At 40.3% G+C, this 17108-nt stretch overlaps 1 protein-coding gene across 1 annotated transcript in view; it reads left to right on the forward strand.

Moving 5' to 3' along the window:
* LOC139366759 (cadherin-7-like) overlaps positions 1-17108 on the forward strand; it is a 115729-nt gene that overhangs the window by 1156 nt on the left and 97465 nt on the right. Inside the window, exon 2 of the mRNA XM_071104461.1 lies at positions 7271-7871. Within this exon, the coding sequence (XP_070960562.1) occupies positions 7626-7871 (246 nt within the window). The 5' untranslated portion in view covers positions 7271-7625. The remainder of the gene's footprint in view (positions 1-7270; positions 7872-17108) is intronic.

The following is a 17108-nucleotide window of genomic DNA, read 5'->3' on the forward strand; positions in this document are numbered from 1 at the left end:
TGTTCCACATAATATTCATACTTTAGATGTCATATTCATCTATATTCTTTTCAGGTTCTCCACACTGTAATTTAGGAAATTCTCATTCAATACAGGAGCGAATTAATAAGCAATGCTTTCATCATTTGAAAATTAATTTCAATTATTAATGTTGCTTGAGATTGGATTTGTTTTATTGCTATGAATCAGCCATTTTCTTGCACAACACAAATCAATCAGCTAATTTTAATTGGAGTGATGCAATTAATCAATTTGCTCTCTAATCAAATTGACTTTAGAAAAGTTTGTCTGCTGTTGCAGGTTGATACATTTTGCTATTCAGAAGACTGATTCATTCATTCCAGCCTCTAATTAGGTCTGCCGAGATAGTTTTCACAAAACAAGCCTATGCTTTCTTAGGTTTGTGGCCCCTCCCCATCTCAGACAGTAATACTAATTTGGACTCCTTACAGTGTGTCTACCCCACTATGGAGAAGTACTCTTACACTCTCCTTCTGTGATGGTACATATTACAAACCTATAACCCACCCCATTAGATGGATTGCTTTGGCTATACTAAGGCTAAGAGGTGTGGAGCGAAGCAATTGGAGGCTGATGCTTCGTAAAACCCATAGAGATTTGAAAGGCTATCTGCTCTCAGCCACTGGCAGGCTTACATCAATGAAAAGTCCTTACATTTCCTAGAAAAACACTTTTATGTGACCAAGTCACTGAATCACCTACATACAGTATCACGATTGTCCCATATGAGACCTATATTATGGGTATTTTTTAGGTACAGCCTCCTTTACTTCTAATGTTGACAACTATCCTGTATTAAATCAAAGATAGTTGGGAACAGATTTTCAATGTTTCAATACCATGGCATAGGGTTTATGAACTGAACAAAACAACAATTGATGCATCAAATCATTCTTTACAATTTAAGCTATTATATGAAATTCTCGCTACAAAAATAGTGCTCAGTGTTTGGGGTATTGAACAGTCAGACCGGTGCAGACTCTGCCACGAGGAAACAGAATCATTAGAGGATCTCTTATGGTACTGTCCATTAGTGGATTGTTTTTGGAGTCAAGTCCAGGAATGGTTGTTATGCTATAATATCAGGGTGTGGTTGGACCAGCAAACAGTATTGCTGGGGGATTTGAAGGACCACGGTCATTCAATAGTAAATATCATTGTACTCTTGGGTTAACATTTTATTTTCCAGGCAATTTCGGCAGAAATGTTGCAGATGGGGAGGTTCAAGTCCTTAGTGAGACACCATGGGAGAATGGAAGGATGTATTGTGAGAGGAAATTGTAGAATGATTATTTACTGGGAAGATGGAAGATCTGTGGCTGTCTGAAGTAAATACATACACAAACGTACAGTATAAATGTTTGAGGTCCTCCAATCAGGGGTGAGGGTGGGGATAGGATTATTGTATGTTTTGCGTTTCGCTATTCATACTGAACCAAAATATAAAAGCAACATGCAACAATTTCAAAGATTTTACTGAGTTACAGGTCATATGAGGAAATCAGTAAATTGAAAAAAATTAATTACGCCTTAATCTATGCATTTCACATGACTGGGAATACAGATATGCATCTTTTTGTCACAGATACCTTAAATATAATGAGCCTCACAATGGGCCTCAGGATCTTGTCACGGTATTTTTGTGCATTCAAATTACTATCGATAAAATGCAGTTGTGTTCGTTGTCCGTAGCCGATGCCTGCCCATACCGCAATCCCACCGCCACCATGGGGTATTCTGTTTACAACGTTGACATCAGCAAACCGCTCACCCACAAGACGCCAGGCACATGGTCTGCTGTTGCGAGGCCGGTTGGATGTTCTGTCAAATTCTCTAAAACCCCATTGGAGGCAGCTTATGGTAGAGAAATTAACATTGAATTGACAGGAAACAGCTCTGGTGGATATTCTTGCAGTCAACATGCCAATTGCACGCTCCCTCAAAACCTTTCACATCTGTGGCATTGTGTTATGTGACAGAACTGCACATTTTAGAGTGGCCTTTTATTGTCCCCAGCGCAAGGTGTAGCTGTGTAATGATCATGCTGTTGAATCAGCTTCTTGATATGCCACACCTGTTAGGTGGATGGATTATCTTGGCAGACAAATGCTTACTAATAGGGCTGTAAACAAATTTGTACACTAAATGTAAGAGAAATAAGCTTTACATGTTGTGTTTATATTTGTGTTCAGTGTATGTTTTGGTTTCATGCTGTGAGCAGGGTGTGTGCTAGACCTGGTAGTTATGGGTGAGCTCGCTTCCATAGGGGCTTGGTTCTTCCCGCCCTTGGAAAATCCCTTTGGCCCAGGGTATTGCCAGCGTCTCGGGGCCTGTAATCAAACCCACAAATGCTGATGCTCCAGGTACTCAAATAGTTATAAGAAAGCCAGTTTTATTGCTTCTTAATTCAGAACACAGTTTTCAGCTGTGCTAACATAATTGCAAAAACTATTTCTAATGATCAATTAGCCTTATAAAATGATAAACTTGAATTAGCTAACACAATGTGCCAATGGAACACAGGAGTGATGGTTGCTGATAACGGGCCTCTGTACGCCTATGTAGCTATTCCATAAAAAATCTGCCATTTCCAGCTACAATAGTCATTTACAAAATTAACAATGTCTACACTGTATTTTTGATCAATTTTATGTTATTTTGATGGACAAAAAAATTTGCTTTTCTTTCATAAACAAGGACATTTCTAAGTGACCCCAAACTTTTGAACAGTAGTATATATAGATGCTCCAAATGGTCCTCCACACTGAACCCTTTCTGTGGGTTGTCCCACTTGGTTACACTCTTAGAAAAAAAGATTAATATAGGAGGGGTAGGATTCTACCAAGAACCTATAGATGGGTCTGTTATGCAGTGTTTATCACTAGACCCTTACAGTCCATTCTATGGTAATACGTGATTGTGATTTGCCATTGTGTGATCGGAGTGCTGCAGTGCCACTTGTTCCCTCAAAATTCACAGTGACTTGGTTGAATATTGCTCCAAATCAGCTATAGAAAAACAAGCATCTCTACTGTATCAGGATTATAAGATTCTGTTATTCCGTGAATAGGGAGTTGTCTCAGTGGTTTCTTTGAACCCCCTCTCTCTGTTTGCATATCAGAAAGCCAGTGCCCATACTAACCTTACTGAGCTTATACGAGCCCATAGCAATCAGACAAGGGGTCCAAGACAGAGTAGTGAAATGCAAGTGTTTACAGATTAGAACTAACACAGACAACTGGCCAGTATTGACTTTTCAGTGTTACATTTCTAGTGTTGATTCACCATGGTGTAAAAGAAGCCTGTGTTGGTGTTAATGAGCATAGTTATTGTTTTACACTGTGGTGAGTAAAACAGTCCCATCAAAACCACGAGCATCATTATCATGTTTCCCAGAATGCTCTACTGCGGATAGGTTATTTTTCTAAACTAATCCAATCAGTTAGTTCGATTTATTGCAACCTGTTACCGAAATTGTTAGTTCCAGATTAAGTGGTTTAGGTAGTCTCCATTTTCAATTTCCATTGTCCTGACAGTCATTCTGAATGCAGATTAATAAAAATACAAACTGTTGGCAATCCTAAATCTGTCTGGATTCCAATCGGAATTATGCATTCATTTGCAAGTCAGCATAATGTGACATTCAGGTCGGATGTGGTCTATAAACCAGGAGATTCCTGACACCGCTGTGTTAGGGGACACCAAAATAAGACCTTGTAATATGTAACGTATATTGTCATAGTTTTAAAAAAGTATAACATTTGCCTAAGGACTCGCTTGGTGAAGTACCGTCATGGTTGGTAACTCTATTATGGTAAGTGCAATCCAGATCCTTGGGACGTCCCTACTCTTAACCCCAACCTTAACTCCTACCCTTACCCTTAAAGTTACCTTAACCATAACCTTAACCATTTTACATTTTAACTTCAATGGGGTAGGGAAGTCCCAAGGATCCCGGATAGCACGGACCACTCTAAAAGTCACAAACATTTTTAAAGGACCCTGGGAACTATGCAAATGAGAATTTACCCCATACACCATTTCATTATATTTCACTCCATTGTAGATGGAAATTGTGTGATTTTTTTACCCCACAGTAGAGCAAGTGCATTTTATATTTAATTCCAGATCAGAGTGAAATACTAATTAGTTCACTCCAGTGCATAGTGAAATGCCTATTGCTGTACTCCAGTTTATAGTGAAATCCTTAATATTTCACTCCTATGTATTGTGAATTTCGCACAGCCAGTGTACATTTTCTACTCAGTATAGGGTTACAGAAACACTGTCTAAATGTTAACATTTTAACACTTTTGAAAGTGTTAAATTCACTCTGTTAAGAGCGGATGCATACTGCATACACACAGCAAACGTGTTAGAATTAACACTACAGGGAGTAAGTTTAACACTTCCAATTTTGGATTTGTTGTGCCCCGGTAGACACTGTGAAATCTACAAGCTATACGAAAGGGTGGAAATTAGTGATTGGTTACTAAGCGCTCTTAATCCCATTGTGAGGCGGGCAAATGGGATTAGAGACCTCAGAGAGAGAGAGAAAGAGAGAGAGAGACCGAGACCCTTGGTACATGATGCAGATGAAAATTTACTTCTCACTGTATCTCCAAAACTCTAATTTCTCCCTTATACTACTGGTATTTTAAACCAGCTGAACACCTTCCAAATCAGCGATATGTAAGGTGATGCTTTTTGTTATATCCTTTTGTTATATCCTCAAGTGCAAATGGTGGAAGGACAACTTCATTCTTCAAGCAAAACAAAACAGAACCTTCCTGTACACTGAAGGTTGTAAACATCTGCTCTTCCTCTCTCCATCCCTCTCTCTCTTGCTCCTTCTGTTTCTTATTGATGCATATAGCATCAGTGAGCTCTTGACTCTCACTACAATTCATTCCCAGTTCCGTTCTGTGGGGCTCTGGGTTAAGCACAATAAGAAGCATTAATTTGTCTGCTCGCCTCAGCCTGACCCTGCACTGGGCAGATCCTCTCCAACACAATGCCACAGTCTCAACCTGCCTGCCTCTGCCTCTACGGCTCTCTTGGTTCTCTCTGCCCTCCAGCCAGATCTGTTCCACTTTCTACCACTACCTGCCATTAAATCGGATGCAGGAACTTTGCATTTACTTTCTCCCTGTGTGTGTGTGTGTGTGTGTGTGTGTGCGTGTGCGTGTGTGTGTGTATTCCATTCCGTACATCATTAGGCTTTTCACATTCAGGACACAAACAGGTCACCTTGAGATGTTTGTCTGTTGGCGGGTCAAGTGGGACCCAGGGGATCCTGAGTGGCGCAGCAGTCTAAGGCACTGCATCGCAGTGCTAGAGGTGTCACAACAGACCTGGGTTCAATCCCAGGCTGTATCATGACCAGCTGTGACCAGGAGTCCCATAGGGCAGTACACAATTGGCCCAGTGTTGTCTGGGGTAGGCTGTCATTGTAAATAAGAATTTGTACTTTACTTACTTAAAAAAGTGGTTCTTGGGAGTTTCTTAGAAGTGAGCAATGGTTCTATGGAGCACCATTTCTACTCAAAGATTCCTTTCTCTTGGAAAGGGTTCTTTGCAGTCTGAATGGTTGCAAAGAACCTTCTTGCTAGAGGATGTCTCCACTGAAACAAACATTGATGTCGCTAAATAAGAGTTGGCAGCAATTTCATCTAATTAATCTTCTCCTTCTATTCTTTATCTCAGTTTATACCAGGTTTGCGCAGGACTAGCATAACCGTGTGAAGGTGGAAACAGGCTGATTTAAATTCTGTGAAGTATAACTGCTCTTTTTGCCTCCTGAAATAAAGCCGCAGCTATGTAATGAAAACACTTCTGAAGCAGTGCATGATACCATCATTTATCTCTATGTGTTAATTACCAGCACTTGATAATGACTTCGTTAAGGCACGAGTGGAGCGGAGCAAATGACTTCCAACAGGATGTGGTGTTAGCTGTTTTTATTTAGCTCCCGGGGAGGAAGAGGAGAAAACACAATGAGTGCTAGAGACTGTGTGGGAAGAGAGAGGACATTGCATGCCAAGGTAATTATCTCCATTGGCCAAGGCATCTGCCTATAGTCTATAGGAGGAGAGAAAAAGACAGGTCAGAGAGGAAACAGATGTATGCATGGTCAAGAGTCTCGGTTTCTGTTTCTTAAGAGCTTGCTTTCAGTTTCAGTAGTCCTCTTGGGATTTTTGTGAGTTTTCTTCTGGCTGACTTGAATTGGTAGGTCAAGTGATATTTGGTCATGTACCTAGTGAATGGATTGACTTTTGAGTGTTTTCACACTGTCATTACATTATTTTATGGCTAAGCCTGCTCAGCTCTCAACTAGATAACAAGTCACAGTATACTGCTCAGGTAATTTTCCAATGGTGGTGTCGCTGGGATGTGGTGTGATATATGCTTAGACAACAGTCGATCATAATAAGCCTATTTCACTACTTCCACTAGTTCCTAATGGCATGACTGGTCGTTGGTAGTCAATCCCATGCAGCAGCATGATGGTGGCTGAGTGACTGAGGCAGAGATCGCGTTGCATGCTCATACGGCGCTCCGTAGTCCTCACACACACAAACTGCTGGGAGTAGAGGTCAGAACACGAACCGGTCCGTCATGTTGCTGACAGCTCAGATTTATTTTTAATCTTGTGGATGAGGGCTTGCCAAACAGATCAGGTGCCTTGTTAGTGTTGTGTGGAGAGCCATAGCGGTATTACTTTGTGCCCTTCTACAAAGAAAATGTGACAAAATAACGACCTTGGAAATGGTAAATCTGCAGTAATGTGAATTCAGCACGAAAGAAGGCTGAACGACACTTAATTGTTATTCCTACCGCCCACAAGTTTTATCCCTGTATGTGGAAATCACTTTTCTTGTGTACATAGATAAGCCAGGTCATTTTGCTCCAATATTCTTGTTAACATTTGACCTTTCTCAATCTGGGTTTAGTTGGGAATGGGATTATACAGTGTATGTTAGTACGTAGAACTTTATGGGCCCTTGAAGGATACTATGTTAATTGTATTTACCATATTTACTGTCTATTCATTTTTGTTCGATTTCTTTATCAGTGGTTGAAAAATGTAATTATCATTGCATCAGCAAGCACATTACTTAGTGTCTAAAGTGACTGCGGTCACTGAGGCAATTTCGCTGATGGCAGTTTCTCTCTCTCTCTCTCTCTCTCTCTCTCTCTCTCTCTCTCTCTCTCTCTCTCTCTCTCTCCCACCCCTTTGTTCTGATAGGTGCCAATTACTCCACCCCTGTGGTGAAGAAGCAAGCTTCCCCGTCGCCATTGACCCTCAATCTACCCCCAATGTCAACCCTCTATCTCCAAAGTGGAGGGAATTACCACAGCTTTTGTCTACAATCAAGACCAATGAACAGCAGCACCACTCCAATACCCAGAGCTTGACTTTTTCCTTTTTCTTCAATCCAAGTACTCTCTTCTTCAGGGTTGTATCCACGGTCTTCTTCTTTTTCTTTTTGGCAAAACATTGGGTCAGGAGGACAGTGGGATTAGGCCCTGAGGGTTTTATCATTTCTCTGCTGTGTGATTTTTCTCTCTCCTGGGCTTGTTGCTTGTTGGAGGGGGCCTAAATGAGGTGGTGTGGCTCAGGAAGTGTGTGGAGAGCAGGTGCTCTCCTGGCTCTGCTGCTTCCCCTCTGGGAGCTGGGCTGCTGGGGGTTGATCTCCGCCTCTGGGGCCTCTGGGACACAGAACCAGGCCCAGCACACTGCTGGAGGCCCATGGGAGCTGCTTCGCAGGAACAAACGCAGCTGGGTATGGAACCAATTCTTTGTCCTGGAGGAGTACACAGGTGAAGAACCGCTGTATGTTGGCAAGGTAAGTGTTTGCAGTTCATGTGTATTTATATAGCAGTTTGAATGAGAAACAAACAATAGATATTGTTTAACTGCACCATCTTTTTAGAGAATAAGAATTTACAAGATTTCATCACTCTGATCACTAGGAAAACATGTATAATACATCAAAATAAGTCACTCTAATTGCTTATATGTTTTGTTAAACACATCCATATCTATTTATAGAATTTGTCATTTTAAGCTCATGTTTCAGTCATGTGTTGCTTGTCTCTCAAGTTTATTTCATTCCACACAGGTTGAAAAAAATAAACATAATTTTTTCAATAATTAGAGTAAGTGATCATTTGAACCATTAATCACACAATGCTGTTTTTTAAACGTTTTAATTATATATTGACTCTCTCTTTTAAACTGTATTAGAGTATCAGCAACTCACAACAGTTGCCAGTAACCACAGCTCATTTCAGCACCACATTTAAGCAGACAGCTCCCTCTCAGTGACGGCCTGAGCTCAAATTGGGCAGATGGGCCTCATTTGCATTTCCTGGATTTCTGTTTTCTTGAGGAATTTCGTGGTCTTATAATCAAATCAGGTTTCAGCTTTCCGCTCATCTGCAGGATAATTGCTCAGGTCTGCATGTGTTTGCAGGCTCTGCACTCACAAACACACTTCCTGACAGTCTCTGAACTAGATAAGTGGTTCCAGCAGCAGGAATTAGGATAGTTGTGACTCTCCCATTATCTCCCATTGAGTGCTGGAGTAATGTTATGGATAGGAAGCCAAATCACAATGTGTATCCTTAGTGTCAGTGAAACCTTTATGTAGTACACTGCATATACTGGCCTCAGTGATTATGTGTATTTACTATGGTTGTGTTATGCATTTTATTGTTCTATATTTGTAGTCTTTGTTAGTCATTTTATTGGTTTCTTTGCACAATGTTGACCTTTTAAAGTTGGAATGAGAGCGGTGCAGAAGGTCAATCTGGGCCACTGAGTTGAACCTGAGATTTGTGTATGTGAAGTCAAAGTTCCTTCTCTGACTCGTACAACTCCAGTACGATAAAGTTAAGTGGATAAAAGCACCTTTTTCATTGCCCTCCAAGCACTCGGTCAGGCTTGTACACTGTAGAAATAGTAGCATCAAAACACAAATAAATAAACTAAACACACTAAATAATGATTGAGGATAAGGGCCTATGGAGAATCTTTTTTTTGTGGAATTACACTTTATGCTTTGTTTAGACAGATAAGAAACAGGAGGAGACGGAGGAGTCAAAGTGGGACAGGCAGAAGCGGGAATTGAACCCCTGACTTCCGGGGCAGTAAAATTGTACATTTCATTGCAATCTCATTGGAATATTACCCACTCAACAACACAGCCACACTGTAAACATAAATTCTGGGGTAAATTGAAATTGACAAAAAAAAAACAATAACATACTTAATAAAAAATGTAACCTTTAATTAACTAGGCAAGTCAGTTAAGGAGAAATTATTATTTAGAATGATGGCCTACGCCGGCCAAACCTGGACGACACTGGGCCAATTGTGCGCCCCCCTATGGGACTCCCAATTACAGCCAACTGTGATACAGCCTGGAATCGAACCAGGGTGTATGTAGTGATGCCTCTAGCACTGAGATGTAGTGTCTTAGATCACTGCACCACTCAGGAGCCCAACAAACTGTTAATTTCATTCCTTTTCCGGTAATGCTCCCAGTTCCTGGTAAGGTGTTACACACTTAAGTATTGTTACAACACACCATGTAATGTTTCAAATCATCTCAGGATGATGTGTTTCAATACTCCAGCAAGAAGCTTTTGTCTCCTTCGCAATGGTGGCAGTTCAGTTGCCACCAGTTTTGGTTTTACAAAACACTTCATTTTAACACTACAGTGTCAACGGAGACAAGGTCCACAGCTTTTAATAGGAAGCTTTTGTAGGTATTTAAGAAGCATGGGCAATTATTCATCCATTTTAGTCATCTTTCAGGATACAAGAGGATCTGAGATTTTTGCCTTATGCCTGGTAGCCTCCCAAACCTTAACTTCTCACCCCCTCGCATGGCAGACCAATCATATCTGTTGATTCCTAGAGGTGATGCATGTTGCCCAGGAGCAAAAGGGACTGCCACGTTAGGTGTAAGGACACTGTTTCTGACATGACAGGAAGTTCTAACCTCGTGGCTGAGGTCAGAACTTTGCGTTCATTTGTTTTTTTGTTTTATGGACTTCAAGTGAGAACCTAAGTGAATGTTATCATACAACATGTATATATTTAATGCAATATCATATGAATTTCATAAGGCCTTAGTTTGAGTGCCTAGTTTTCCCCTTATATAGGGGCCTGAAACTCATACACGTCACTTTGAACCAAAACCAAGCCCGTCATTATCATATTTCCAAGCATGCTCTACTGCAGGTTGATTTCTATCTTTTTTTAACGTGTTTTTGCTTGTACATTGATTGTTACATCTTATGCTAAACAAGATAAATAACATACATTTTTCTAAACTAATCCAATCTGTTAGTTGGATTTTTTTTTTAACCCGTTTCTGAAATGGTTGTTCCAGTTTGAATGGTTTATGTAGTATCCTCACAATGTTCATAACTCTGGCAGGCATTCTGAATTCAAGTTGTAGGTGAAGAAGAGCTTCAACTGTTTGAGAGCCAACTCTGGGTGGATTCCAATAAGATTTACACATCACTTTGCAAGCCAGCAAAATATGACTTGCAGGTAGGGTTGCAAAATTCTGGGAGCTTTCCTGAAATTCCCAGGTTTCCCAGAACTCCCAGGTGGAAGATATCTCGAATCCGGAGTCCTTCAACCAGGATATCTGGGTATTTTGGATAAATTACTGGAATTTTGCAAACTTTACTTGATGTGGCCTGTAAATAATCAGTGTGCGATATTGTCATACATTTAATTTTAACCTCTTGAGTGTAGGGGGCAGTATTTTGATGTTTGGATGAAAAACGTACCCAAATGAAACTGCCTATATCTCAGGCCCAGAATCTAGAATATGCATATAATCAGATTAGTCAGATTAGGATAGAAAACACTCTAAAGTTTCCAAAACTGTCAAAATATTGTCTGTGAGTATAACAGAACTGATATTGCAGGCAAAAACCTGAGGAAAATCCAACCCGGAAGTGTTGTTTTTCCTGAAATCTCTCTGTTCCATAGCCTGCCTTCGCTCCATTTAAAGGGATATCAACCAGATTCCTTTTCCTATGGCTTCCCCATGGTGTGAACAGTCTTTAGACATAGTTTCAGGCTTTTATTTTGAAAAATGAGCGAGAAAGATCACATCACGTCATTGTATGGCTGGGGGCCAGCAGCGTTTTGCATGCGCAACAGCTTGGAGCAGACATTTCTCTCTCTCCTATTGAAGAAGCTACAGTCCCGGTTGAAATATTATCGATTATGTATTGTAAAAACAACCTGAAGATTGATTATAAAAAACGTTTGACATGTTTCTACAAACATTATGGATACTATTTGGAATTTTCGTCTGCGATGTAGTGACCGCTCGAGCCTGTGGATTTCTGAACATAACGCGCCAACCAAGGTATTTTGGATATAAAATAACCTTTATGGAACAAAAGGAACATTTATTGTGTAACTGGGAGTCCCGTGAGTGCAAACATCTGAAGATCATCAAAGGTAAGCGATTAATTTTATTGCTATTCTGACTTTCGTGACCAATCTACTTGGCTGCTAGCTGTTTGTAATATTTTGTCTACTGAGAGAGATGTCCTTACATAAACGCTTGGTCTGCTTTCGCCGAAAAGCTTTATTGAAATCTGGATTAACAACAAGCTAAACTGTGGTTTGCACTTGTGATTTCATGAAAATTAAATATTTTTAGTAATTTTATTTGAATTTGGCGCTCTGCAATTCAGCGAATGTTGACAAATGATCCCACTAATGGGATGGGTGCATCAAGAAGTAACATTCACAAAGAAACTTACTTTTTGATGGCCTCAGGATTGGAAAGGAATGAATTCAACAACCATGTATCTGTCACAAAAATTATAGTTATGGTTGGTAACTCTAGAATTCACTCAAAAAGCAAGGCACTCTGGGAAATATTTGAATAGGTTTTACACTAAGTAGTGTATTAAGTTAACACTGGTTCCAGTGTGTATATGGTCCCACTCTTTCAGTATTGATTCAGCACTCTGTGTTATTTAATTTAAGACTGGTTCCAGTGTGTATATTGCCCACTCTTTCAGTGTTGATTTAACACTCTCATTTGCTGTGATAGTCCTCCTATTTATGTAATGAAGAAGAACTTACTGTGTCTCCATAATGATATGTATGCTTGCACTCAAAGAAACAAAGTGGCCACTACTAGATGCAACATATTTTGATTGATTGGTGGAATTGCATTTTATAAGTCTTTATGTGAATTGCCAAAAATTAATAACAGTGATAATCCCAAAATAATGTAGTGTGATTTCATGTACATAATCATCATTTTGGACATTTCTGTACATGCAATGCTTGAGTCAGAATATCTCAACACTGGTCGGCTGTTGGTTATTACACAGTATGTCCCTCTTAATAATGATGTATACTGAGTCAATAGTGCCACTGTGCCAGCCATGGATAGCCATAATTTGGCATCTGTGTGCAAACAATCCGACAGACCCCCCTAGTTGGATCTGGTCATTTGTCTAAGCAGAAGCAGGGGGATATATGATATAATGTGGGGGAAATGGGAAGTCATCACTTTGGCCTGGCTGATCCCGCCGCTGCTGCATCTGCAGCCCTGCTTGGCTTTAATGGATTCTGTCAGATTGTGAAATTCAGAACCAAATGTCTCATTATGCCTTGGCACTGTGCCTGGGGTAAGTGCACTGGCCTAGAATCAGCTGCAGTCACAGCAAGCCGGCGAAAACATACATTAAAGACTCAAAACTACACAGCGTCGACTGAAAATTGGTGACGCATATTTAAGCAAGTGGGAATGGCTTTGTCGGAGTAGTGCTTACACTTAACAGATGCTCGGCGGTAAACATGACATAATTGCAGTGATTATGTGCGGTGATTATCGTTTTGTGCACAGGGTGTTCGAGTTACTAAATATTTGCAAGTACCAGTGTGGAGTCTGGTTTGAATTAGGGATCTAAGTAGGCATGCAATTCGGTATCACTTTTATTCCTAATTAGTTGAGTCAACTTTTATCTCTAAGCTTTCATTTTGTGTCTTGTCTGTGTTTACCAGAACGTGTACAGAAATCACAGTTTCTGAGCAATTTTACAAACTTCTGAAAAACATTATACTGACTTTGTTGATGAGCTCCTACCATGGTAGTGTCCTCCTTTCCCATAGGTCTGTTCACGTTTCAGTGGCTACAGTGCTTTGCCCATCAACCCTCAGGGCAAGCAGAGCGCCCGTTCACATCAAATGGACCATCATAGGGCACAACAGACAGGACCCTTGTGCTGCGTCTAGCTTATTTTTAGAGCCTGTTTCCAGAAACTGAAAGCCTGAATAACCGTCCAATTAATGGATGGACTTATTTCCCTTTTCTTCCTTTAATGGCTGCTTTCAGGGCAGTATTATGAAGCCTTTTCCCTGCCAAACACACAACTATGGGCCTTTGTCCATGTGAATGGAGAAGCGCAGGAGATCGGAAAACATCTGTGGATGAGCAGCTGGAAATTTGAGCTAAAGCAGACTTGTACTGAGTTCATGAAGTACAAAGTACACATGCTCTATCAACATGTAGTCTGTAACTTGAAAACAAGTGTATCTGCAACTTGGGTTTTACTGATCACCACCAACTGCGATGCGAGATGTTTTCCCCTCTTTAGTTCTTGGCTGAATCATTCCTACTCTGGTGGCAAATAAACTTCAATAACTAAGCCTATAGCGAAAGTCATTACATTTTTGAAGAAAACACGCACGCACGCACACACACACACACACACACACACACACACACACACACACACACACACACACACACACACACACACACACACACACACACACACACACACACACACACAGGATGATACCCATGCTAGCTCCCTCATTAGCATTCTGTTAGAGGTTCCCTTTCAAATGAATTAGTGTCATAGAGCCCGGCATCTTATGCCATGCCTCCACTGAGGGGTCAGTCCCAATCTTATCTAATCACTATCTCCACTCATTTACCACAAACAGGGAGGCAAAGCTGGCTAGTGGAAGGGGCCGCATGCGCTAGCTAAAGAGGAGGGAAGATGAGAGAATTTGAGCTGGGGGGGTCATCATATCCTAGGAACTACCCCAGGGAGAGGGCATGGGAGTGGGGGAGCTCTTCATGGAGCCTGGGGCCTCTGGGAATGTTGTGGTAGTGGGGGTTTGGAAGCAACACTATGCTATGATCCAGGGAATGAAAATAGATGATGATAGTGGTGTACCTTCTAAAGGACTAGTGGCAGAAAAATAATATTCTGTTAATATTTTTTGATAGTCTTTTTTCCATAATACAGTATAAAATGCAGACACTTTCACTTCACCCTTTATTTGTGACTGATGTGTCAGTGTACACACTATAAGAAACTATTTAACTTCTCTTTGTCTTGAGAGATGGGGCAGAAGACATCGGGGCTTTAGGGGGCTGAGGCAGGTATGTCCCCTGGGGCCTGAGAGTGCAAGGTATAGAGCAGAGGATCACTGTTGACCTATCACCTTGCCATGAGAAGCATCCTTTGGGCTTGATTTTCCCACTTTATGGTACACAGCTGGTAGGGTTGCTAAGAAACAGAGGTAGAGAGAAGAGCTAAATCATTGCTGACTAGTTCCATTCTAGTTTGTTTGATGCCCCCTAGTAAAACTGTATCTTGCTCATATGAAGGGAGCCCAAGAGGGGTGGATGGTGTGTCTTGGGAATTGTTTGTTTATCATAGGTTATATTATGGTTTGAGGTATGGTTAGAGGTAGGGGATTGAGATGTTGAAATTGTTGAAGTTCTATAATGACTTTGAATTTTTGATAAGGTGTCCTCAGCCTTTTTTTGAAAGTATTATACACACACACACACACACACACACACACACACACACACACACACACACACACACACACACACACACACACACACACACACACACTGTGCCTTGTACATGGTCTTGCCTGTTATCTTCCGAAAAATTGACAATGTTGTCTCGGGGGAGACTTTGGATCAATCAACTTATACTTTTTTCCATAGCTGTTGGGCCTCAAGAAAATAAGTTATTTGAATGATTAAAATACACAAAATTGTGACAGGCAGGCTTGATTTGGTCTTATGTAGCAACATTTTAAATTGTGTTTTTTTACGTTGGATAAAAGTAGAGCTAGGAAATGGTATATCATACACTATAGAACAATGAGAAAGTAATTCTGATTTGAAAGTTGATAAACTTGTTACCCCATTTTGAGAAAATGTCCCTTGAATATTTTAATACACCTACTGGAGAGCTCTTCTTTGTTTACACCCAACCAATCTCTGTAAGGATTCACATGTGAGGCCATGTGCTAAACAGAGTGAGTACGGTAGTGTACTAAACAACCAAAGATATCAAGACTAAAGGCTGGTTTATACTAGGTCTATTGACATGTCTGTAGACAGTTGTCACAGTGACATCATGAACATTCTATAGTCGTCCGACATCAAACTTGTCGTTGTCATTTACAAAAAATATAAACACAAAAACAACAAATCAAATCAAATGTATTCATATAGCCCTTCTTACATCAGCTGATATATCAAAGTATTTGTAAATCTAGCAAACCAGGCAACTAAAAGCCACTTTCTAAACAATGTGTTGGTTAGTTTCTAGCTTATTAGGTAGCTAGCTAGCTAACGTTAAGTTAGCTGACTAGCCAGTTCAAATAATGACCATATCATATAGCTGACAACGTCTTAACATGAGCTAATTTGTATTCATTATTACAGGAAAATAAACTCAAAACAAGATAATTATTTACAGTTAAATGGCAAGCTAATTACAGAAAATAGCTTACGGTTGTGAGTGTGACGAAATAAAAGCAGGGTTCTTCTACCGAAGAAATTTAGAACTTGGTCTAACGTTATATCCTTATTTGACTATGGTGCAGGCCATGTTGTTCTTCACATTAACATCTCTAGTGAACACACACTATATCAAATAAAATCTAAGTTTATTTGTCACATTCACAGGATACAGAAGGTGTAGGCAGTACAGTGAAATGTGTAATTGCATAGTGGAATCTTTTGTTTAGACATTTAGCTAGCTAGCTAAACAATGAACCATAATCCTAACTCATAATGTTACTACCCTGCATGAATCTACAGGTAGCTAAAGCTAACCAACTAGGTTCAATGTTAGCTAGCTAGCTAACATTAGGCTATTACTATCAATGCAAATGGCTCTGAGATATGAATAATATTACTACCCAAATCATACATGTAATGTTAGCTAGCGAACCAGCCCGCTAACATTAGCTAGCTAGCTAACTTGCAATGATAATTACTTTCTGACAAAATGAGAAAAGTATGATATTTGAAAATGTAGCTAGCGAGACTCTCTTTACGTGTCTATAGGGATGCACGCTTCTCCCTCCTTGTCATGGATACCTTGGTTGCCCTTAGTTTGAAGATGTAATCTGGAGACAGGTGTTCGATTCTCTCCACATATTTACAATCAAACGCCTGAATTTTCTCCACCTCCTTAGCTATCATACTCTTCTTCCAGTGGTCATTCCACTGAAAGTGGAGAGCATTAGCAACACTTTTGCAGTTATTTGTAATATTGTTTAAAAAAAGCTGCATTAGAAAGGATTACCTACACATATTGAGCAGCTCATGTCATAGACAGAAGCATGCTACATGGCAGACCAATCCAAACTCATCTCTCGGGCATGCCCAGCCCATCCATTATCTCAGCCATGGCTAGCGGGAAGGTTTCTCACCTTTTCCGTGGCTAAAACAACTACGCTCGTAATTTAAAAATTGTATTTGTATTTACAAATGGCATACGTTTGTTGTTAAAGCACATGTTCCAGAAGGCATTTCTGCCCCCCCCAAAAAACATTTTAATTAAAAAAAAAAACGTTTACGTTCAAATGCCGCTCCTGTGAAGTAGTGACGCTCGACATAAGCCTCGTTTCCTGAAACGAGTCCCAATTACACTATAGCTTGAGATGGATAGGAGTCAATTTGCCCTGTCATTAGCTTTTTTCCCTCTAAATAGAATTAGACAATGAATGCGAGGCGTCATTTTTCATGGAATGA

The sequence above is a fragment of the Oncorhynchus clarkii genome, chromosome 15, assembly GCF_045791955.1.
Source record: "Oncorhynchus clarkii lewisi isolate Uvic-CL-2024 chromosome 15, UVic_Ocla_1.0, whole genome shotgun sequence".
NCBI lineage: Eukaryota > Metazoa > Chordata > Actinopteri > Salmoniformes > Salmonidae > Oncorhynchus > Oncorhynchus clarkii.